Below are 18,150 nucleotides of genomic sequence, written 5' to 3'. Positions count from 1 at the left end.
CCTCACAACCCTCTCACTGCCGAGTCCTCACAACCCCCCCACTGCCCAGTCCTCACAACCCTCTCACTGCCCAGTCCTCACAACCCTCTCACTGCCCAGTCCTCACAACCCTCCCACTGCCCAGTGCCCACAACCGCCCCACTACCCAGTCTTCACAACCCTCTCACTGCCCCGTCCTCACAACCCTCCCACTGCCCAGTGCCCAGACCTCACAACCCGCTCACTGCCCAGTGCCCCGTCCTCACAACCCTCACTGCCCAGTGCCAGTCCTCACAACCCTCACTGCCCAGTGCCCGTCCTCACAACCCTCTCACTGCCCAGTGCCCCATCCCGACAACCCTCTCACTGCCCAGTGCCCCATCCCGACAACTCTCTCACTGACCAGTCCTCACAACCCTCTCACTGCCCAGTCCTCACAACCCTCTCAAAGCCCAGTCCTCACAACCCTCTCACTACCCCATCCTCACAACCCTCCCACTGCCCCTTCCCGACAACCCTCTCACTGCCCAGTCCTCACAACCCTCTCACTGCCCAGTCCTCACAACCCTCTCACTGCCCAGTACTCACAACCCTCCCACTGCCCAGTCCTCCCAACCCTCTCACTGCCCATTCCTCCCAACCCTCCCACTGCCCAGTCCTCACAACCCTCTCACTGCCCCGTCCTCACAACCCTCTCACTGCCCCTTCCCGACAACCCTCTCACTGCCCAGTGCCACATCCCGACAACCCTCACAGTGCCCAGTCCTCACAACCCTCCCAGTGCCCAGTCCTTACAACCCTCTCACTGCAGAGTCCTCACAACCCTCTCACTGCCCCGTCCTCACAACCCTCTCACTGCCTACTGCCCCGTCCTCACAACCCTCTCACTGCCCAGTGCTCGTCCTCACAACCCTCTCACTGCCCAGTCCTCACAACCCTCTCACTGCCCCGTCCTCACAACCCTCACTGCCCCTTCCCGACAACCCTCTCACTGCCCAGTGCCACATCCCGACAACCCTCTCACTGCTCAGTCCTCACAACCCTCTCAGTGCCCAGTCCTCACAACCCTCCCAGTGCCCAGTCCTCACAACCCTCTCAGTGCCCAGTCCTCACAACCCTCCCAGTGCCCAGTCCGCACAACCCTCCGAGTGCGCAGTCCTCACAACCCTCCGAGTGCGCAGTCCTCACAACCCTCTCACTGCCGAGTCCTCACAACCCCCCCACTACCCAGTCCTCACAACCCCCCCACTACCCAGTCCTCACAACCCTCTCACTGCCCAATCCTCACAACCCTCCCACTGCCCAGTGCCCACAACCGCCCCACTACCCAGTCTTCACAACCCTCTCACTGCCCAGTCCACACAACCCTCTCACTGCCCCGTCCTCACAACCCTCTAACAACCCTCTCACTGCCCCGTCCTCACAACCCTCTCACTGCCCCGTCCTCACAACCCTCTCACTGCCCCGTCCTCACAACCCTCTCACTGCCCCGTCCTCACAACCCTCTCACTGCCCCGTCCTCACAACCCTCTCACTGCCCAGTCCTCACAACCCTCTCACTGCCCACTGCCCCTTCCCGACAACCCTCTCACTGCCCAGTCCTCACAACCCTCCCACTGCTAAGTCCTCACAACCCTCCCACTGCTAAGTCCTCACAACCCTCCCAGTAACCACCACCACCCCCCCACTACCCAGTCCTCACAACCCTCTCACTGACCCATCCCGACAACCCTCTCACTGCCCAGTCCTCACAACCCTCACTGCCCCGTCCTCACAACCCTCTCACTGCCCCGTCCTCACAACCCTCTCACTGCCCCGTCCTCACAACCCTCTCACTGCCCCGTCCTCACAACCCTCTCACTGCCCCGTCCTCACAACCCTCTCACTGCCCCGTCCTCACAACCCTCTCACTGCCCCGTCCTCACAACCCTCTCACTGCCCCGTCCTCACAACCCTCTCACTGCCCCGTCCTCACAACCCTCTCACTGCCCCGTCCTCACAACCCTCTCACTGCCCCGTCCTCACAACCCTCTCACTGCCCCGTCCTCACAACCCTCTCAGTGCCCAGTGCCCGTCCTCACAACCCTCTCAGTGCCCAGTGCCCGTCCTCACAACCCTCTCACTGCCCAGTCCTTACAACCCTCTCACTGCCCAGTCCTTACAACCCTCTCACTGCCCCGTCCTCACAACCCTCTCAGTGCCCGTCCTCACAACCCTCTCACTGCCCAGTCATCACAACCCTGTCACTGCCCAGTCATTACAACCCTGTCACTGCCCAGTCCTCACAACCCTGTCTCTGCCCAGTCCTCACAACCCTGTCTCTGCCCAGTCCTCACAACCCTGTCTCTGCCCAGTCCTCACAACCCTGTCTCTGCCCAGTCCTCACAACCCTGTCTCTGCCCAGTCCTCACAACCCTCTCACTGCCCAGTCCTCACAACCCTCTCACTGTCCAGTCCTCACAACCCTCTCACTGCCCCGTCCTTACAACCCTCTCACTGCCCAGTGCCCCATCCTTACAACCCTCTCACTGCCCAGTCCTCACAACCCTCTCACTGCCCAGTCCTTACAAACCTCTCACTGCTGTGATTGTAAACGTTCTGCCATACTTTGGCATCTTACCAAGCGAGCAATCTCCATTGTGGTTTGTGAAAGTCATCACCTCATTGTTCCCTTACACATTACCTACTTTCTGCCCGGAGCTTCATAAAAACAACATTTAAAATGCCCACACATCATTGGGTTGGTAAGGATTATGCCATTCTCTGGCCTCTTACCACGTGCAGAGAGCAGTCTCCATTGTGGCATCAGAAACTCATCCTCTCGTGGCGTGTCTCCTTCCAGCGGCGCTCTAAGACTGGAGAACCGGAGCAAGATGCACACACTCCGCCACAGGAAAGCACCTTCATCAGCCACAACAGGGAAAAGCTGGGAGTCCTGACAGGAGGAAAACAGAGGAGACAATATGTGCCTGCTGTATCCCGGTATGTGTACACCGAAGTCACACTACAGGTAGCGGATACACAAGTATTACCTGACTCACCTGCCACACACAGATGTCACACTACAGGTAGCGGATACACAAGTATTACCTGATTCACCTGCTACACACAGATGTCACACTACAGGTAGCGGATACACAAGTATTACCTGATTCACCTGCCGCACACAGATGTCACACTGCAGGTAGCGGATACACAAGTATTACCTGATTCACCTGCTGCACACAGGTGTCACAGTACAGGTAGCAGATACACAAGTATTACCTGATTCACCTGCTGCACACAGGTGTCACACTACAGGTAGCGGATACACAAGTATTACCTGATTCACCTGCCGCACACAGATGTCACACTACAGGTAGCGGATACACAAGTATTACCTGATTCACCTGCCGCACACAGATGTCACACTACAGGTAGCGGATACACCAGTATTACCTGATTCACCTGCCGCACACAGATGTCACACTACAGGTAGCGGATACACAAGTATTACCTGATTCACCTGCTGCACACAGATGTCACACTACAGGTAGCGGATACACAAGTATTACCTGATTCACCTGCCGCACAGATGTCACACTACAGGTAGCGGATACACAAGTATTACCTGATTCACCTGCTGCACACAGATGTCACACTACAGGTAGCGGATACACAAGTATTACCTGATTCACCTGCTGCACACAGATATCACACTACAGGTAGCGGATACACAAGTATTACCTGATTCACCTGCCGCACAGATGTCACACTACAGGTAGCGGATACACAAGTATTACCTGATTCACCTGCCGCACACAGATGTCACACTGCAGGTAGCGGATACACAAGTATTACCTGACTCACCTGCTGCACACAGATGTCACACTACAGGTAGCAGATACACAAGTACTACCTGATTCACCTGCTGCACACAGATGTCACACTGCAGGTAGCGGATACACAAGTATTACCTGATTCACCTGCCGCACACAGATGTCACACTGCAGGTAGCGGATACACAAGTATTACCTGACTCACCTGCTGCACACAGATGTCACACTACAGGTAGCGGATACACAAGTATTACCTGATTCACCTGCTGCACACAGATGTCACACTGCAGGTAGCGGATACACAAGTATTACCTGATTCACCTGCTGCACACAGATGTCACACTACAGGTAGCAGATACACAAGTATTACCTGATTCACCTGCTGCACACAGGTGTCACACTACAGGTAGCGGATACACAAGTATTACCTGATTCACCTGCTGCACACAGATGTCACACTGCAGGTAGCGGATACACAAGTATTACCTGATTCACCTGCTGCACACAGATGTCACACTACAGGTAGCGGATACACAAGTATTACCTGATTCACCTGCTGCACACAGATGTCACACTGCAGGTAGCGGATACACAAGTATTACCTGATTCACCTGCCGCACACAGATGTCACACTGCAGGTAGCGGATACACAAGTATTACCTGACTCACCTGCTGCACACAGATGTCACACTACAGGTAGCGGATACACAAGTATTACCTGATTCACCTGCTGCACACAGATGTCACACTGCAGGTAGCGGATACACAAGTATTACCTGATTCACCTGCTGCACACAGATGTCACACTACAGGTAGCAGATACACAAGTATTACCTGATTCACCTGCTGCACACAGGTGTCACACTACAGGTAGCGGATACACAAGTATTACCTGATTCACCTGCTGCACACAGATGTCACACTGCAGGTAGCGGATACACAAGTATTACCTGATTCACCTGCTGCACACAGATGTCACACTACAGGTAGCGGATACACAAGTATTACCTGATTTACCTGCCGCACACAGATGTCACACTACAGGTAGCGGATACACAAGTATTACCTGATTCACCTGCTGCACACAGATGTTACACTACAGGTAGCGGATACACAAGCATTACCTGATTCACCTGCCGCACACAGATGTCACACTACAGGTAGCGGATACACAAGTATTACCTGATTTACCTGCCGCACACAGATGTTACACTACAGGTAGCGGATACACAAGCATTACCTGATTCACCTGCCGCACACAGATGTCACACTACAGGTAGCGGATACACAAGTATTACCTGATTCACCTGCTGCACACAGATGTTACACTACAGGTAGCGGATACACAAGCATTACCTGATTCACCTGCCGCACACAGATGTCACACTACAGGTAGCGGATACACAAGTATTACCTGATTTACCTGCCGCACACAGATGTCACACTGCAGGTAGCGGATACACAAGTATTACCTGATTCACCTGCTGCACACAGATGTCACACTACAGGTAGCAGATACACAAGTATTACCTGATTCACCTGCTGCACACAGATGTTACACTACAGGTAGCGGATACACAAGCATTACCTGATTCACCTGCCGCACACAGATGTCACACTACAGGTAGCGGATACACAAGTATTACCTGATTCACCTGCTGAAGTAGAAGATGAAATGTCCAGTCGTACACTCCTGACCCCATGGGGGCGCTCCACAGCATCTGGAGAACAGAATGTCAGGTTACATGGAATGTCCGTCATGGCCGCCCCCTGTCGTCTCACCTGTACGGGACCTGCTTGTGTTCTTGTTATGGGGATTTGGGCCACTACTGGATTACATTATCTGGATAGTGATTTCTATGGCTGAATCAGCAGCGCCCAGGACTGTCCGTCATTATTTTCCGCTATTATTCCCTGGACGCTGGTTACGAAGCATCAAGCACAGGAATCATGGAAGGCGACATGAGAGGACGTACCAGAGGTGACTGTGAGAGGGACCGCCTGACAGCGGACAGCAGGACGTCACGTGACAGCACTATGGGATTACCCCCGTCATGAAGAGAAACCGCAAGAATGATCGCAGCAGCCTGGAGAGAGATTACGACAAAGAGGCCCCATTACAATGGAGAAATGGAAAGAAGTATAATGCGCAGGGTCTGAGATTATAATGATCTGGGATTACACTCTGCTGGAGAATATATTAGGCTGGGTCTGAGATTATAATGATCTGGGATTACACTCTGCTGGAGAATATATTAGGCTGGGTCTGAGATTATAATGATCTGGGATTACACTCTGCTGGAGAATATATTAGGCTGGGTCTGAGATTATAATGATCTGGGATTACACTCTGCTGGAGAATATATTAGGCTGGGTCTGAGATTATAATGATCTGGGATTACACTCTGCTGGAGAATATATTAGGCTGGGTCTGAGATTATAATGATCTGGGATTACACTCTGCTGGAGAATATATTAGGCTGGGTCTGAGATTATAATGATCTGGGATTACACTCTGCTGGAGAATATATTAGGCTGGGTCTGAGATTATAATGATCTGGGATTACACTCTGCTGGAGAATATATTAGGCTGGGTCTGAGATTATAATGATCTGGGATTACACTCTGCTGGAGAGCTCTGCCTTTTACAATCCTTATACATACTAGAAGGGGCTGTATGTGGTGTCCTGTGGACAGATAAAGGGCTTCCTACTGTAGTAGGGAAATGAGGGTGGTGTGAACTCTATAATCCTGGTTGCCGGTTGATCGGAGCGATTGTCCTGCAGTGAATCGGCCAGCGGGGGATGTAAAGTACGATATCCCCTTATACTGTAACTCACCACGAGGGACGGGACGTCACATGTGAGCAGATGACATAGAGACTCTGAAGACCCCAACACCCTGCAAATAAGAGGAGGACAGGTAAGCGGCACACGAGCGAGCTGAACGAGGAGGACAGGTAAGCGGCACACGAGCGAGCTGAACGAGGAGGCTACAGCAAAAAAGCATGAAAAACCAATAAACACAAGTCATCCCATGACGAGCAGACGCCTCAACAACTAGATAAAGAGCCCGCGTCTCATCCTGTAGACGTCTCCATGGTCCGCTCTTCAGGGGTTGGAGGTCTGGGGTCTGGGGTGGCTCCTTCATCCGTCAGAGGACATCACTCGATCTTCACAGATGTTGGGAGTTGTTGCCTCGTGAGAACTTTAGAGGAAGTAGTGGAATGTATTTGCACTTTTACTTGTTGGAGGCTTGACATATATGATATACAGCTATATTACACGGGAGACATGATATACAGCTATATTACACGGGAGACATATATTATATACAGCTATACTACACGGGAGACATATATGATATACAGCTATATTACACGGGAGACATATATGATATACAGCTATACTACACGGGAGACATATATGATATACAGCTATATTACACGGGAGACATATATGATATACAGCTATACTACACGGGAGACATATATGATATACAGCTATACTACACGGGAGACATATATGATATACAGCTATACTACACGGGAGACATATATGATATACAGCTATATTACACGGGAGACATATATTATATACAGCTATACTACACGGGAGACATATATGATATACAGCTATATTACACGGGAGACATATATGATATACAGCTATATTACACGGGAGACATATATGATATACAGCTATACTACACGGGAGACATATATGATATACAGCTATACTACACGGGAGACATATATGATATACAGCTATACTACACGGGAGACATATATGATATACAGCTATATTACACGGGAGACATATATTATATACAGCTATACTACACGGGAGACATATATGATATACAGCTATATTACACGGGAGACATATATGATATACAGCTATACTACACGGGAGACATATATGATATACAGCTATACTACACGGGAGACATATATGATATACAGCTATACTACACGGGAGACATATGATATACAGCTATATTACACGGGAGACATATATAATATACAGCTATACTACACGGGAGACATATATGATATACAGCTATATTACACGGGAGACATATATGTTATACAGCTATACTACACGGGAGACATATATGATATACAGCTATACTACACGGGAGACATATATGATATACAGCTATATTACACGGGAGACATATATGATATACAGCTATATTACACGGGAGACATATATGATATACAGCTATATTACACAGGAGACATATATGATATACAGCTATACTACACGGGAGACATATGATATACAGCTATATTACACGGGAGACATATATGATATACAGCTATACTACACGGGAGACATATATGATATACAGCTATACTACACGGGAGACATATATGATATACAGCTATACTACACGGGAGACATATATGATATACAGCTATATTACACGGGAGACATATATGATATACAGCTATATTACACGGGAGACATATATGTTATACAGCTATACTACACGGGAGACATATATGATATACAGCTATACTACACGGGAGACATATATGATATACAGCTATACTACACGGGAGACATATATGATATACAGCTATACTACACGGGAGACATATGATATACAGCTATATTACACGGGAGACATATGATATACAGCTATATTACACGGGAGACATATGATATACAGCTATATTACACGGGAGACATATATGATATACAGCTATATTACACGGGAGACATATGATATACAGCTATATTACACGGGAGGCATATATGATATACAGCTATACTACACCGGAGACATATATGATATACAGCTATATTACACGGGAGACATATGATATACAGCTATATTACACGGGAGACATATATTATATACAGCTATACTACACGGGAGACATATATGATATACAGCTATACTACACGGGAGACATATATGATATACAGCTATATTACACTGGAGACATATATGATATACAGCTATACTACACGGGAGACATATATGATATACAGCTATACTACACGGGAGACATATATGATATACAGCTATATTACACGGGAGACATATATGATATACAGCTATATTACACGGGAGACATATGATATACAGCTATACTACACGGGAGACATATATGATATACAGCTATATTACACCGGAGACATATATGATATACAGCTATATTACACGGGAGACATATATGATATACAGCTATATTACACGGGAGACATATATGATATACAGCTATATTACACGGGAGACATATATGATATACAGCTATATTACACGGGAGACATATATGATATACAGCTATACTACACGGGAGACATATATGATATACAGCTATATTACACAGGAGACATATGATATACAGCTATATTACACAGGAGACATATATGATATACAGCTATACTACACGGGAGACATATGATATACAGCTATACTACACGGGAGACATATATGATATACAGCTATATTACACGGGAGACATATATGATATACAGCTATATTACACGGGAGACATATATGATATACAGCTATACTACAGGGGAGACATATATGATATACAGCTATACTACACGGGAGACATATATGATATACAGCTATACTACACGGGAGACATATATGATATACAGCTATACTACACGGGAGACATATATGATATACAGCTATACTACACGGGAGACATATATGATATACAGCTATACTACACAGGAGACATATATGATATACAGCTATATTACACGGGAGACATATATGATATACAGCTATATTACACAGGAGACATATATGATATACAGCTATACTACACGGGAGACATATGATATACAGCTATACTACACGGGAGACATATATGATATACAGCTATATTACACGGGAGACATATATGATATACAGCTATATTACACGGGAGACATATATGATATACAGCTATACTACAGGGGAGACATATATGATATACAGCTATATTACACGGGAGACATATATGATATACAGCTATACTACACGGGAGACATATATGATATACAGCTATATTACACGGGAGACATGATATACAGCTATATTACACAGGAGACATATATGATATACAGCTATATTACACGGGAGACATATATGTTATACAGCTATATTACACAGGAGACATATATGATATACAGCTATATTACACGGGAGACATATGATATACAGCTATATTACACGGGAGACATATATGATATACAGCTATACTACACGGGAGACATATATGATATACAGCTATATTACACGGGAGACATATATGATATACAGCTATATTACACGGGAGGCATATATGATATACAGCTATATTACACGGGAGACATATATGATATACAGCTATATTACACAGGAGACATATATGATATACAGCTATACTACACGGGAGACATATATGATATACAGCTATATTACACGGGAGACATGATATACAGCTATATTACACAGGAGACATATATGATATACAGCTATATTACACGGGAGACATATATGTTATACAGCTATATTACACAGGAGACATATATGATATACAGCTATATTACACGGGAGACATATGATATACAGCTATATTACACGGGAGACATATATGATATACAGCTATACTACACGGGAGACATATATGATATACAGCTATATTACACGGGAGACATATATGATATACAGCTATATTACACGGGAGGCATATATGATATACAGCTATATTACACGGGAGACATATATGATATACAGCTATACTACACGGGAAACATATGATAAACAGCTATATTACACAGGAGACATATATGATATACAGCTATACTACACGGGAGACATATATGATATACAGCTATATTACACAGGAGACATATATGATATACAGCTATACTACACGGGAGACATATATGATATACAGCTATATTACACGGGAGACATATATGATATACAGCTATATTACACGGGAGGCATATATGATATACAGCTATACTACACGGGAGACATATGTGATATACAGCTATACTACACAACAGACGGGCCTTGCAGTTACTTTGTGAAGGGATTGTGACTTGGGACAAGAAAAACTTACTCATCCGGGAGGCTCTGCAGACGAAGGGCAAGTAGAGCGATGATTAGAAGAGACAGCTCCGCTGCGTGGACCCGAGAGGCATCCCACAGATGGACCTAGAGGGGGCAGCCGGTGAGGGGGTGGCAGGAATAGATCTTTTGCTGTTTTATATTCTTCTTTCTTACCTCTCCTTCAAAGAATGAGATGATATCCTGCAGCGCAGACTTGTCCTTTGCCAGTCGCTGGCACACTTCCAGGCTGGCGTGGCAGCATGCATATAAAACCTGCCGAAAAGAACAACCTCAACAAAGCAGGAATCAAGGCGAACATCAGATGCAGACAGAGGGTAAACATTACCTTGAGTTGGCTCAGAACGAAGGAGGAGTGTGCTAGTCCAGTGACAAAGCGAGAAAGGGGTGCCCCCGAGTCTGAGAGCAGCTGCTCTGAGACATAAAGCGAGATCTGCAGGAAAATCAGAGGCAACAACACGTATATGTGAAATAAATACCATGCGGGAGTGCGGGGCGACACGAGACCAGGGGCGGCGCGGGGCGGCGCGGGGCGACACGAGACCAGGGGCGGCACGGGGCGACACGAGACCAGGGGCGGCGCGGGGCGACACGAGACCAGGGGCGGCGCGGGGCGACACGAGACCAGGGGCGGCGCGGGGCGACACGAGACCAGGGGCGGGGCGACACGAGACCAGGGGCGGCGCGGGACGACACGAGACCAGGGGCGGCGCGGGACGACACGAGACCAGGGGCGGCGCGGGGTGACACGAGACCAGGGGCAGTGCGGGGCGACACGAGACCAGGGGCTTGGTTAGGGTTAGACAGTCAGACCTATGATTAGCTAGTCAGGCTGCTATTTGTCCTAGCCTTTGGGCTATGTTAGGGCTGGATGGTTCGCTCTTGGCCTCTGGTCTATTAATTATCGGGCCCTTCGTTCTGCTATTGCACTGAAGGAAACATAGAACACGAGTGTAACAAATCCATACAACAAAGTCTTCTCCAATAAGAAACAATATTATCTGATTTCCAACAGAAATGAACTAGAAATGAAGGCGTGTAGTGGGTGCGGACATTGTGCGCTCGCTATAATCCACCTCCCTGGTTACGGATTCAGGTATCGCGTCTATCGATGAGGAGTTTATTAAACGTTGCTTCGGCTTTATTCACTTTTCTTAAATGATACAGTGACGGTTTTGTTTTGGCCTATGATAACCAAAGGTCAAGTGATTCTCAGTGAAGGGAATACAATTTAGCTGTGAGAAAATATTGGCTACATTATTGGCCAGTGGAAGAGATCAGAAAGTGAGTAAACCTTTTCTCGGAGTAGCCGGTGCTCTGCTGATCCAGGGACGTCACATAAAGCAGCCAGGACCCGAGTAAAGAGAAGAGATGAGCAGCCGCCAATGTCCTCTGTATGAACCATGTCAGGAGCTGGGACAGAAGAATGAACCTCAGTACAGACAACGGCTGCATAGGATGGATCTCTGATGAATATTTGGTACTTCCTACAATGCATTTGGTCTGTCATTTAATGGGAAAGGGTCATTAGAAAATGACATTATTTAAAAGGGTTGGTAATATAAACATAGTTTTATGTGATTATCCACCAAAAATGTAGACTGGGACAGAATAAGCAGAGTCATCTCATTATCATTACATGGCGGGCGCCACTCTATTGTACTGCTAGAGGCCTAGATAATGCAGATAAGCAACAATATACATTATACACACGGAGCTACGTACAGAGCCTGATCTATGTCCCTGATCCCTGGAGATGGGGCTGTACTTCATCATTCCTGGAGACTGTGATAATCTAGGACATTTCCCTGTCCATTGACTCCTATCTGCAGCTGCCATAAAGCACACACCCCCCTGCAATGTCTATAAGGAAGTTTGTGTCTCCAATATGGCCGCCCACGGGAATGGTTCTTACATTACAACATTATAAAATAATAGAGCCCCTGTATACAGAGTAGGAGGAAGCCGGCACCAGGATCAGGTTTTCCTTCCCTGGAACGTGATATATCGTGGGTTACCCCTGAAATGATGAACCCCTTTGTGCCCTGACTCTGAACAGTGTGGACTCCTTGACGGTCGGACTTGACTGAATTGAACTAATCCGGTGCCCTATGAATGTTTATTGCAATAAAGCACCACTGAGCAATGTCTTGTGATATCTCCATAGCGATGTATTCCTGGCAAAGAATACCAGGAGCAGATTGCAATAAGAGCAGAATAGGTGGTTATGAAGGGACCTGCCTGCCCACAGGGTCAGACTACAGAACCACAGCTATACTGTCGGGTGGGGAGTTCAGCCAACTGGAGAAAAGGTGTAGAATTAGGCCCCATGCACACGACCTAAACATTGCGGCGCGTAATTACACAAACCATTCACTTCTATTGTCCATGGACACCTTCCCCTTTATTTACGGGAAGGTGTCCGGGCCTTAGAAGTGTACCGTATTTGTTATGGGCGCATGGGCCAAAAATGCAGGCGGCTGTCCATGGCCAGCTGTGCCCGCAATTGCGGCCCATAATTACGGGCGTGGCCGTATGTATGGGGCCTTAACCCCTCTCCTTACTTACCTGACCCAGAGCAGGGACTGATTGTACCACCAACCTCAAAAATCAGGCGCTCAATGACCGTTCCTTTACATTGTGCTGTGGGGTGCGGTACTTAACAGGTGAAAGTAAATGTTTGCATCCTTTCCTCTGACTCTGCACTTGGTCTACACAACCAACTGCACAAATCAGCCCTATATGTGCATCCAAAGAGTCATCTGCTTCAACCTATTATCCAGAGGAAGGCAATACAACCCCATGAGGAAGGAGACAACGTGCACGCAGGCCTGTAATAAATACGGGTAAAACCATCGAGGCCCCTAGTGATGTGAGGAGTTGCCGATAGCAACCACAGTCCGTGGAAACAGGAGCACAATTGGTTGCTATGGGCAATGTCTCCACTTTTCCCTGGCGCTTGTAGTAAATCTGTGCAGTATTGTCTCTTGCGAAGCATTAAGAAGTAATATGGGACAGACATTGTGCAGAGAGTCCGCTAGGATCCAGGCCAGTCCCGCAGCAGCGGAGCTCACCTGAGGGCTGCGATCTCTCTATGATCTTGTCCAGGGCACTGATATACATGGACAGGAGACTCTGGCACAGCTGAGCACAGGCTGCTGGGCGTCCACTGCTGGTACTTTCACTAAGAGAAACCAAACACTGGAAAAGAAAAAGTCAAGATTGAGAGTCGTCACCCCGACAAAGACAGAGCTAAGAAAGCAGCGGAGAGACGTCACCTGTAAGCAACGCTCCAATAAGACGTCTTCTGCCGCGGGTGGACAGCACAGCAGCCTATGCAGCACCTGGAGGAAGTCATCGGTGCACGCCAGCAGCGCCCTACAACAGACAGTCGGGGGCTAGATCAATTGTCAGCCTGATGAGTCTTTGACAAAGGTTGAACTTCACCTGGATGTCTCACCTGGAAGATTCAGGTAGTCGCCAAAAACAGTAATAAGAATTTAGCAGTGCAAAAAGTTCAGTCAGGAAGGAGACGGCCCAGGAGCACTGTATACGGAGAGAGCAACAAGCCATGAACATCACACAGAAAGGAGCGGGTGTGGGCCAGAAACGAGATTATAGTATCACCTTAGTATGCAGAGCTATAGCCAGATCATCACTCCCCTCATCCCGGACAACAAAAGCACACAGCATAATCTCAGAGACAATCACTCCCAACATCCAGGACCAAAATAGTGAGTTTAATGTATGTGATCAACGATTACGTTTTATCCTTTATGTTTTTCTTCATTTAGACTGCGCAATAAACACTCAGAAATAGATTGTAACAATTATTGTGAAATGAGGGTGGCTGTCCGCGGCCAACCGTGCCTGTAGTCACGGACCGTGATTACGGGCGCGGTCATGTGAATGGGGCCTGACCGCCGTGTGCAGCACGGACAGCAGTAGACGCGCTGGGAGTGACTCGGTGCTGGTTGGTGGTCTCCGGTATCTGACGCCTCGCTGACTGCAGAACATCCCACATATACTGGAGGGTGCGTGGGGGGAGGGTCCATAGAGCGAACAAGACGATCAAGGTCCCACAGATGCTCAATTGGGTTCAAGTCTGGTGAATTAGGGGCCAGGGGAGTACTTGTAAGTCTTGGTCGTGCTCTTCCATCCACTGTCGGACATTTCTAGCCATGTGACATGTCGCATTGTCTTGCTGGAAGATTCCATCTGTCCCACGGAAGATAATCAGCGTGTATGGGGGGGGGACGTGATCTGCAATGGTGGATTCATACCCAAATCGCTTCAGAGCCTTCCACATGGATGAGTGGCCCAGAAAATGCCATGGAAAACTTCCCCAGACCATAACTCTGCCGCCACCAGCTTGTATTCTTGCAGCAATGGTTGCAGGGTGTTTGTTCTCGGATGTTTCTCGCCTGACATGACAATGTCCATCCGTTCCATGAAGCAGAAAACATGACTCATTGGAGAAAACAACCCTTTATCAATCATCCATTGGAGAAGACAATCCTTTACCAATCATCCATCGGAGAAGACGACCCTTTACCAATCATCCATCGGAGAAGACGACACTTTACCAATCATCCATCAGAGAAGACGACCCTTTACCAATCATCTATCAGAGAAGACAACACCATCAGAGAAGACATCCCTTTACCAATCATCCATCGGAGAAGACGACCCTTTACCAATCATCCATCGGAGAAGACGACCCTTTACCAATCATCCATCGGAGAAGACGACCCTTTACCAATCATCCATCGGAGAAGACAATCCTTTACCAATCATCCATCGGAGAAGACAATCCTTTACCAATCATCAAACGGAGAAGACGACACTTTACCAATCATCCATCGGAGAAGACGACCCTTTACCAATCATCCATCGGAGAAGACGACCCTTTACCAATCATCTATCAGAGAAGACAAAACGATCGGAGAAGACAACCCTTTACCAATCATCAGGGGTCCAATTCCGATACTGCCGTGCACATTGAGGCCTCTTTTGCTCTGCACCTTGTTACATAGGAGCAGTGACATCCATCTTCTCCGGAGCCCCATATGCAGTAGGTTCGCTGATGTTTTAGGCACACGTCTGGTTGCCCCTGGAGATTTTCACGGTGAGCTGCTCTACTGCAGCGTGTCGTTTGTCTCTCGCGCACTTTCATAGCCGACGTTCACCTCTCACATCAATGGCAGTTTCCACGTCTGTTATTCTCAATGGTGCCATTTGTCCACTCACGATACACTGTCACCACAGCAGCATGCGAACAGTCCACAAACTGTGCCGTGTGAGAAATACCGCCACCCCTGGCCCGAAAGCCAATAATCAGCCCTTATTACAACTCTGATAAATTTCCACTTTTATCCATGACAACGAGTGATATATGAACAGACTATAGCACACCTTATATACCAACCAAGCCCACAACACATCACTTCCACCATGGGCTACACGCTGCTGACGGCAAAAGTAGGAGGTGGTCAGAATAATGGGAATTGACCCTCCAGCAAATGTGGGAGGCATGGCTCCAGATACTGGAGACCACCGACTAGCACCTTATTGAGGGACTCCCAGCCCGTCTAGCTGCTGTCCGTGCTGCACACGGTGGTTACTCAGGATATTAGCTAATGGTCATAATAATGGGACTCGATTCTGTATATAGGAGGTGAGTGTCCTGTATATACAGGTGTAATGTTAGTGCATGGACACGTCACCTATGAGAGAAGATAGAGAGAAACGCAGTACAAGATGCTAGAATTATTAATATTAACCCAAGTGCACGCAGCATTACACACACACACACACACACACACACACATTACTTACACATACAGATTACACACACATTACACAGATTACATACATACACTACTTACACACACACACACACACATTCAGATTACATACATACACACACATTACTTACACACACACACACACACACACACACACACACACACACTACACACGCACACACACCCACCCTAACCCTTCTACCTGGCTGTAACTAGAGATACCCATGGACACCCCATGCTTAATGCTCACCTGACGCACGTTGTTCTCCAGTGATTGATTTATAAGCTGCAGAAGAAAATGAGGAATCTGCAAATCTACACAAAGGTCTGAAAGAAGCTGCGGGTCACATCCAGAGGACAGGAGGTTACATGTGACACGTAGAGCTGGACGCAGACGTGATACAGCTTCCAGCGACACCTGAGCAAAAAAGACACATTAACTGACGGCAGCGGCAGCCCCCATACATATCTGTACAGTACAGTGCCGCCCCCTACATGTCATCATCTTTACAGGACAGCGCCCCCTACATGTCAGCGTCTGCACATGACAGTCCTTAATCAGTGAGGTGCAGACTATGTGCGGTTTGTTGGCAGGTATGTGGTGATTGGGGTCATAGATGGTTTGTCTTCGGAAGATACACTAACCTGGGGGCAGCAGTCTCTCAGTCGTCGATGCACTCTGTTCCGGAAGTTGGGATCCTTGAGGAGGAGGAAAGGAGTGCTAAGGTGAGCAAGTGATGGGTCAGTCGCCTCCAGTAACACCGACCATTCATCATCACTGTCCTATAAGACACAACAACAAGGCAGCCGTGAGCAGCGAACACATGTACGGAGCCAGGACTACCCAACCTATGCCCAGAAAGAGGCGGTCAGGTAAGGAGCGCGTCCCCAAATATCAGCGCACCACAGTCACGCAGCGTGTAGACACATTGCCTAGTAATCGCCTGTATTGTGAGGTAACTATATACTGCTGGCCACTGATGTACGGAGTGTGATCCTGCGCCAGTGTACGGTGCCGCTTTACAGCAGGAGCAGGATGGGTTTCCTGCGGTCTCGGACACTGGTGTGAAGACAGAAGCGCCAATGATAACCCTAAACCCTGCTGTATGTGAGACGAAGGTCACCCCAATGGACGATATTACCCTGTGACTGGGACTCATGTGGATACCTCAGGCGCAGTGGAAACCTGCATAGAAAATGTAAACTGTGATTGTCCTGATGAAGGTCATACCCATCCCCAGAACCGCCTGTTCACCCGAGAGTAGAAAGTCTAAAATATAGAACTGGAAATGTACAATATATTTTTTTACCTTTATTACAATTTACCACTAACAAAAAAATAAAAAACTGGTGGGGGACGGGGAAGAGAATGTGAGCGGAAGTACGTGCTGCGAGGTAACGCAGTCTCCCTTACAGCGGTCCGTGGATGAGCCGTCCTAGTCTCGCTGACTGCCGGCCGTTGATCGCTA

General features: G+C 47.7%; 1 protein-coding gene across 1 annotated transcript in view; it reads right to left on the bottom strand.

Annotated features, from left to right (window-relative positions):
• The window catches only part of STK36 (serine/threonine kinase 36), a 93,693-nt gene that overhangs the window by 11,594 nt on the left and 63,949 nt on the right, over positions 1–18,150 (bottom strand). The window contains exons 10-22 of the mRNA XM_075849025.1: positions 17,327–17,464; positions 16,932–17,099; positions 14,335–14,420; positions 14,153–14,252; positions 13,949–14,075; positions 12,169–12,287; positions 11,203–11,307; positions 11,031–11,129; positions 10,867–10,961; positions 6,638–6,698; positions 5,774–5,884; positions 5,444–5,518; positions 2,755–2,914 (exon numbers count right to left, since the gene is read on the bottom strand). Coding sequence (XP_075705140.1) covers positions 2,755–2,914; positions 5,444–5,518; positions 5,774–5,884; positions 6,638–6,698; positions 10,867–10,961; positions 11,031–11,129; positions 11,203–11,307; positions 12,169–12,287; positions 13,949–14,075; positions 14,153–14,252; positions 14,335–14,420; positions 16,932–17,099; positions 17,327–17,464 — 1,444 coding nt within the window. The remainder of the gene's footprint in view (positions 1–2,754; positions 2,915–5,443; positions 5,519–5,773; positions 5,885–6,637; positions 6,699–10,866; positions 10,962–11,030; positions 11,130–11,202; positions 11,308–12,168; positions 12,288–13,948; positions 14,076–14,152; positions 14,253–14,334; positions 14,421–16,931; positions 17,100–17,326; positions 17,465–18,150) is intronic.

Source organism: Rhinoderma darwinii, unplaced genomic scaffold (genome assembly GCF_050947455.1).
Source record: "Rhinoderma darwinii isolate aRhiDar2 unplaced genomic scaffold, aRhiDar2.hap1 Scaffold_641, whole genome shotgun sequence".
In the NCBI taxonomy this organism is placed as follows: domain Eukaryota; kingdom Metazoa; phylum Chordata; class Amphibia; order Anura; family Rhinodermatidae; genus Rhinoderma; species Rhinoderma darwinii.
This window is presented reverse-complemented; position numbering and strand designations above follow the sequence as displayed.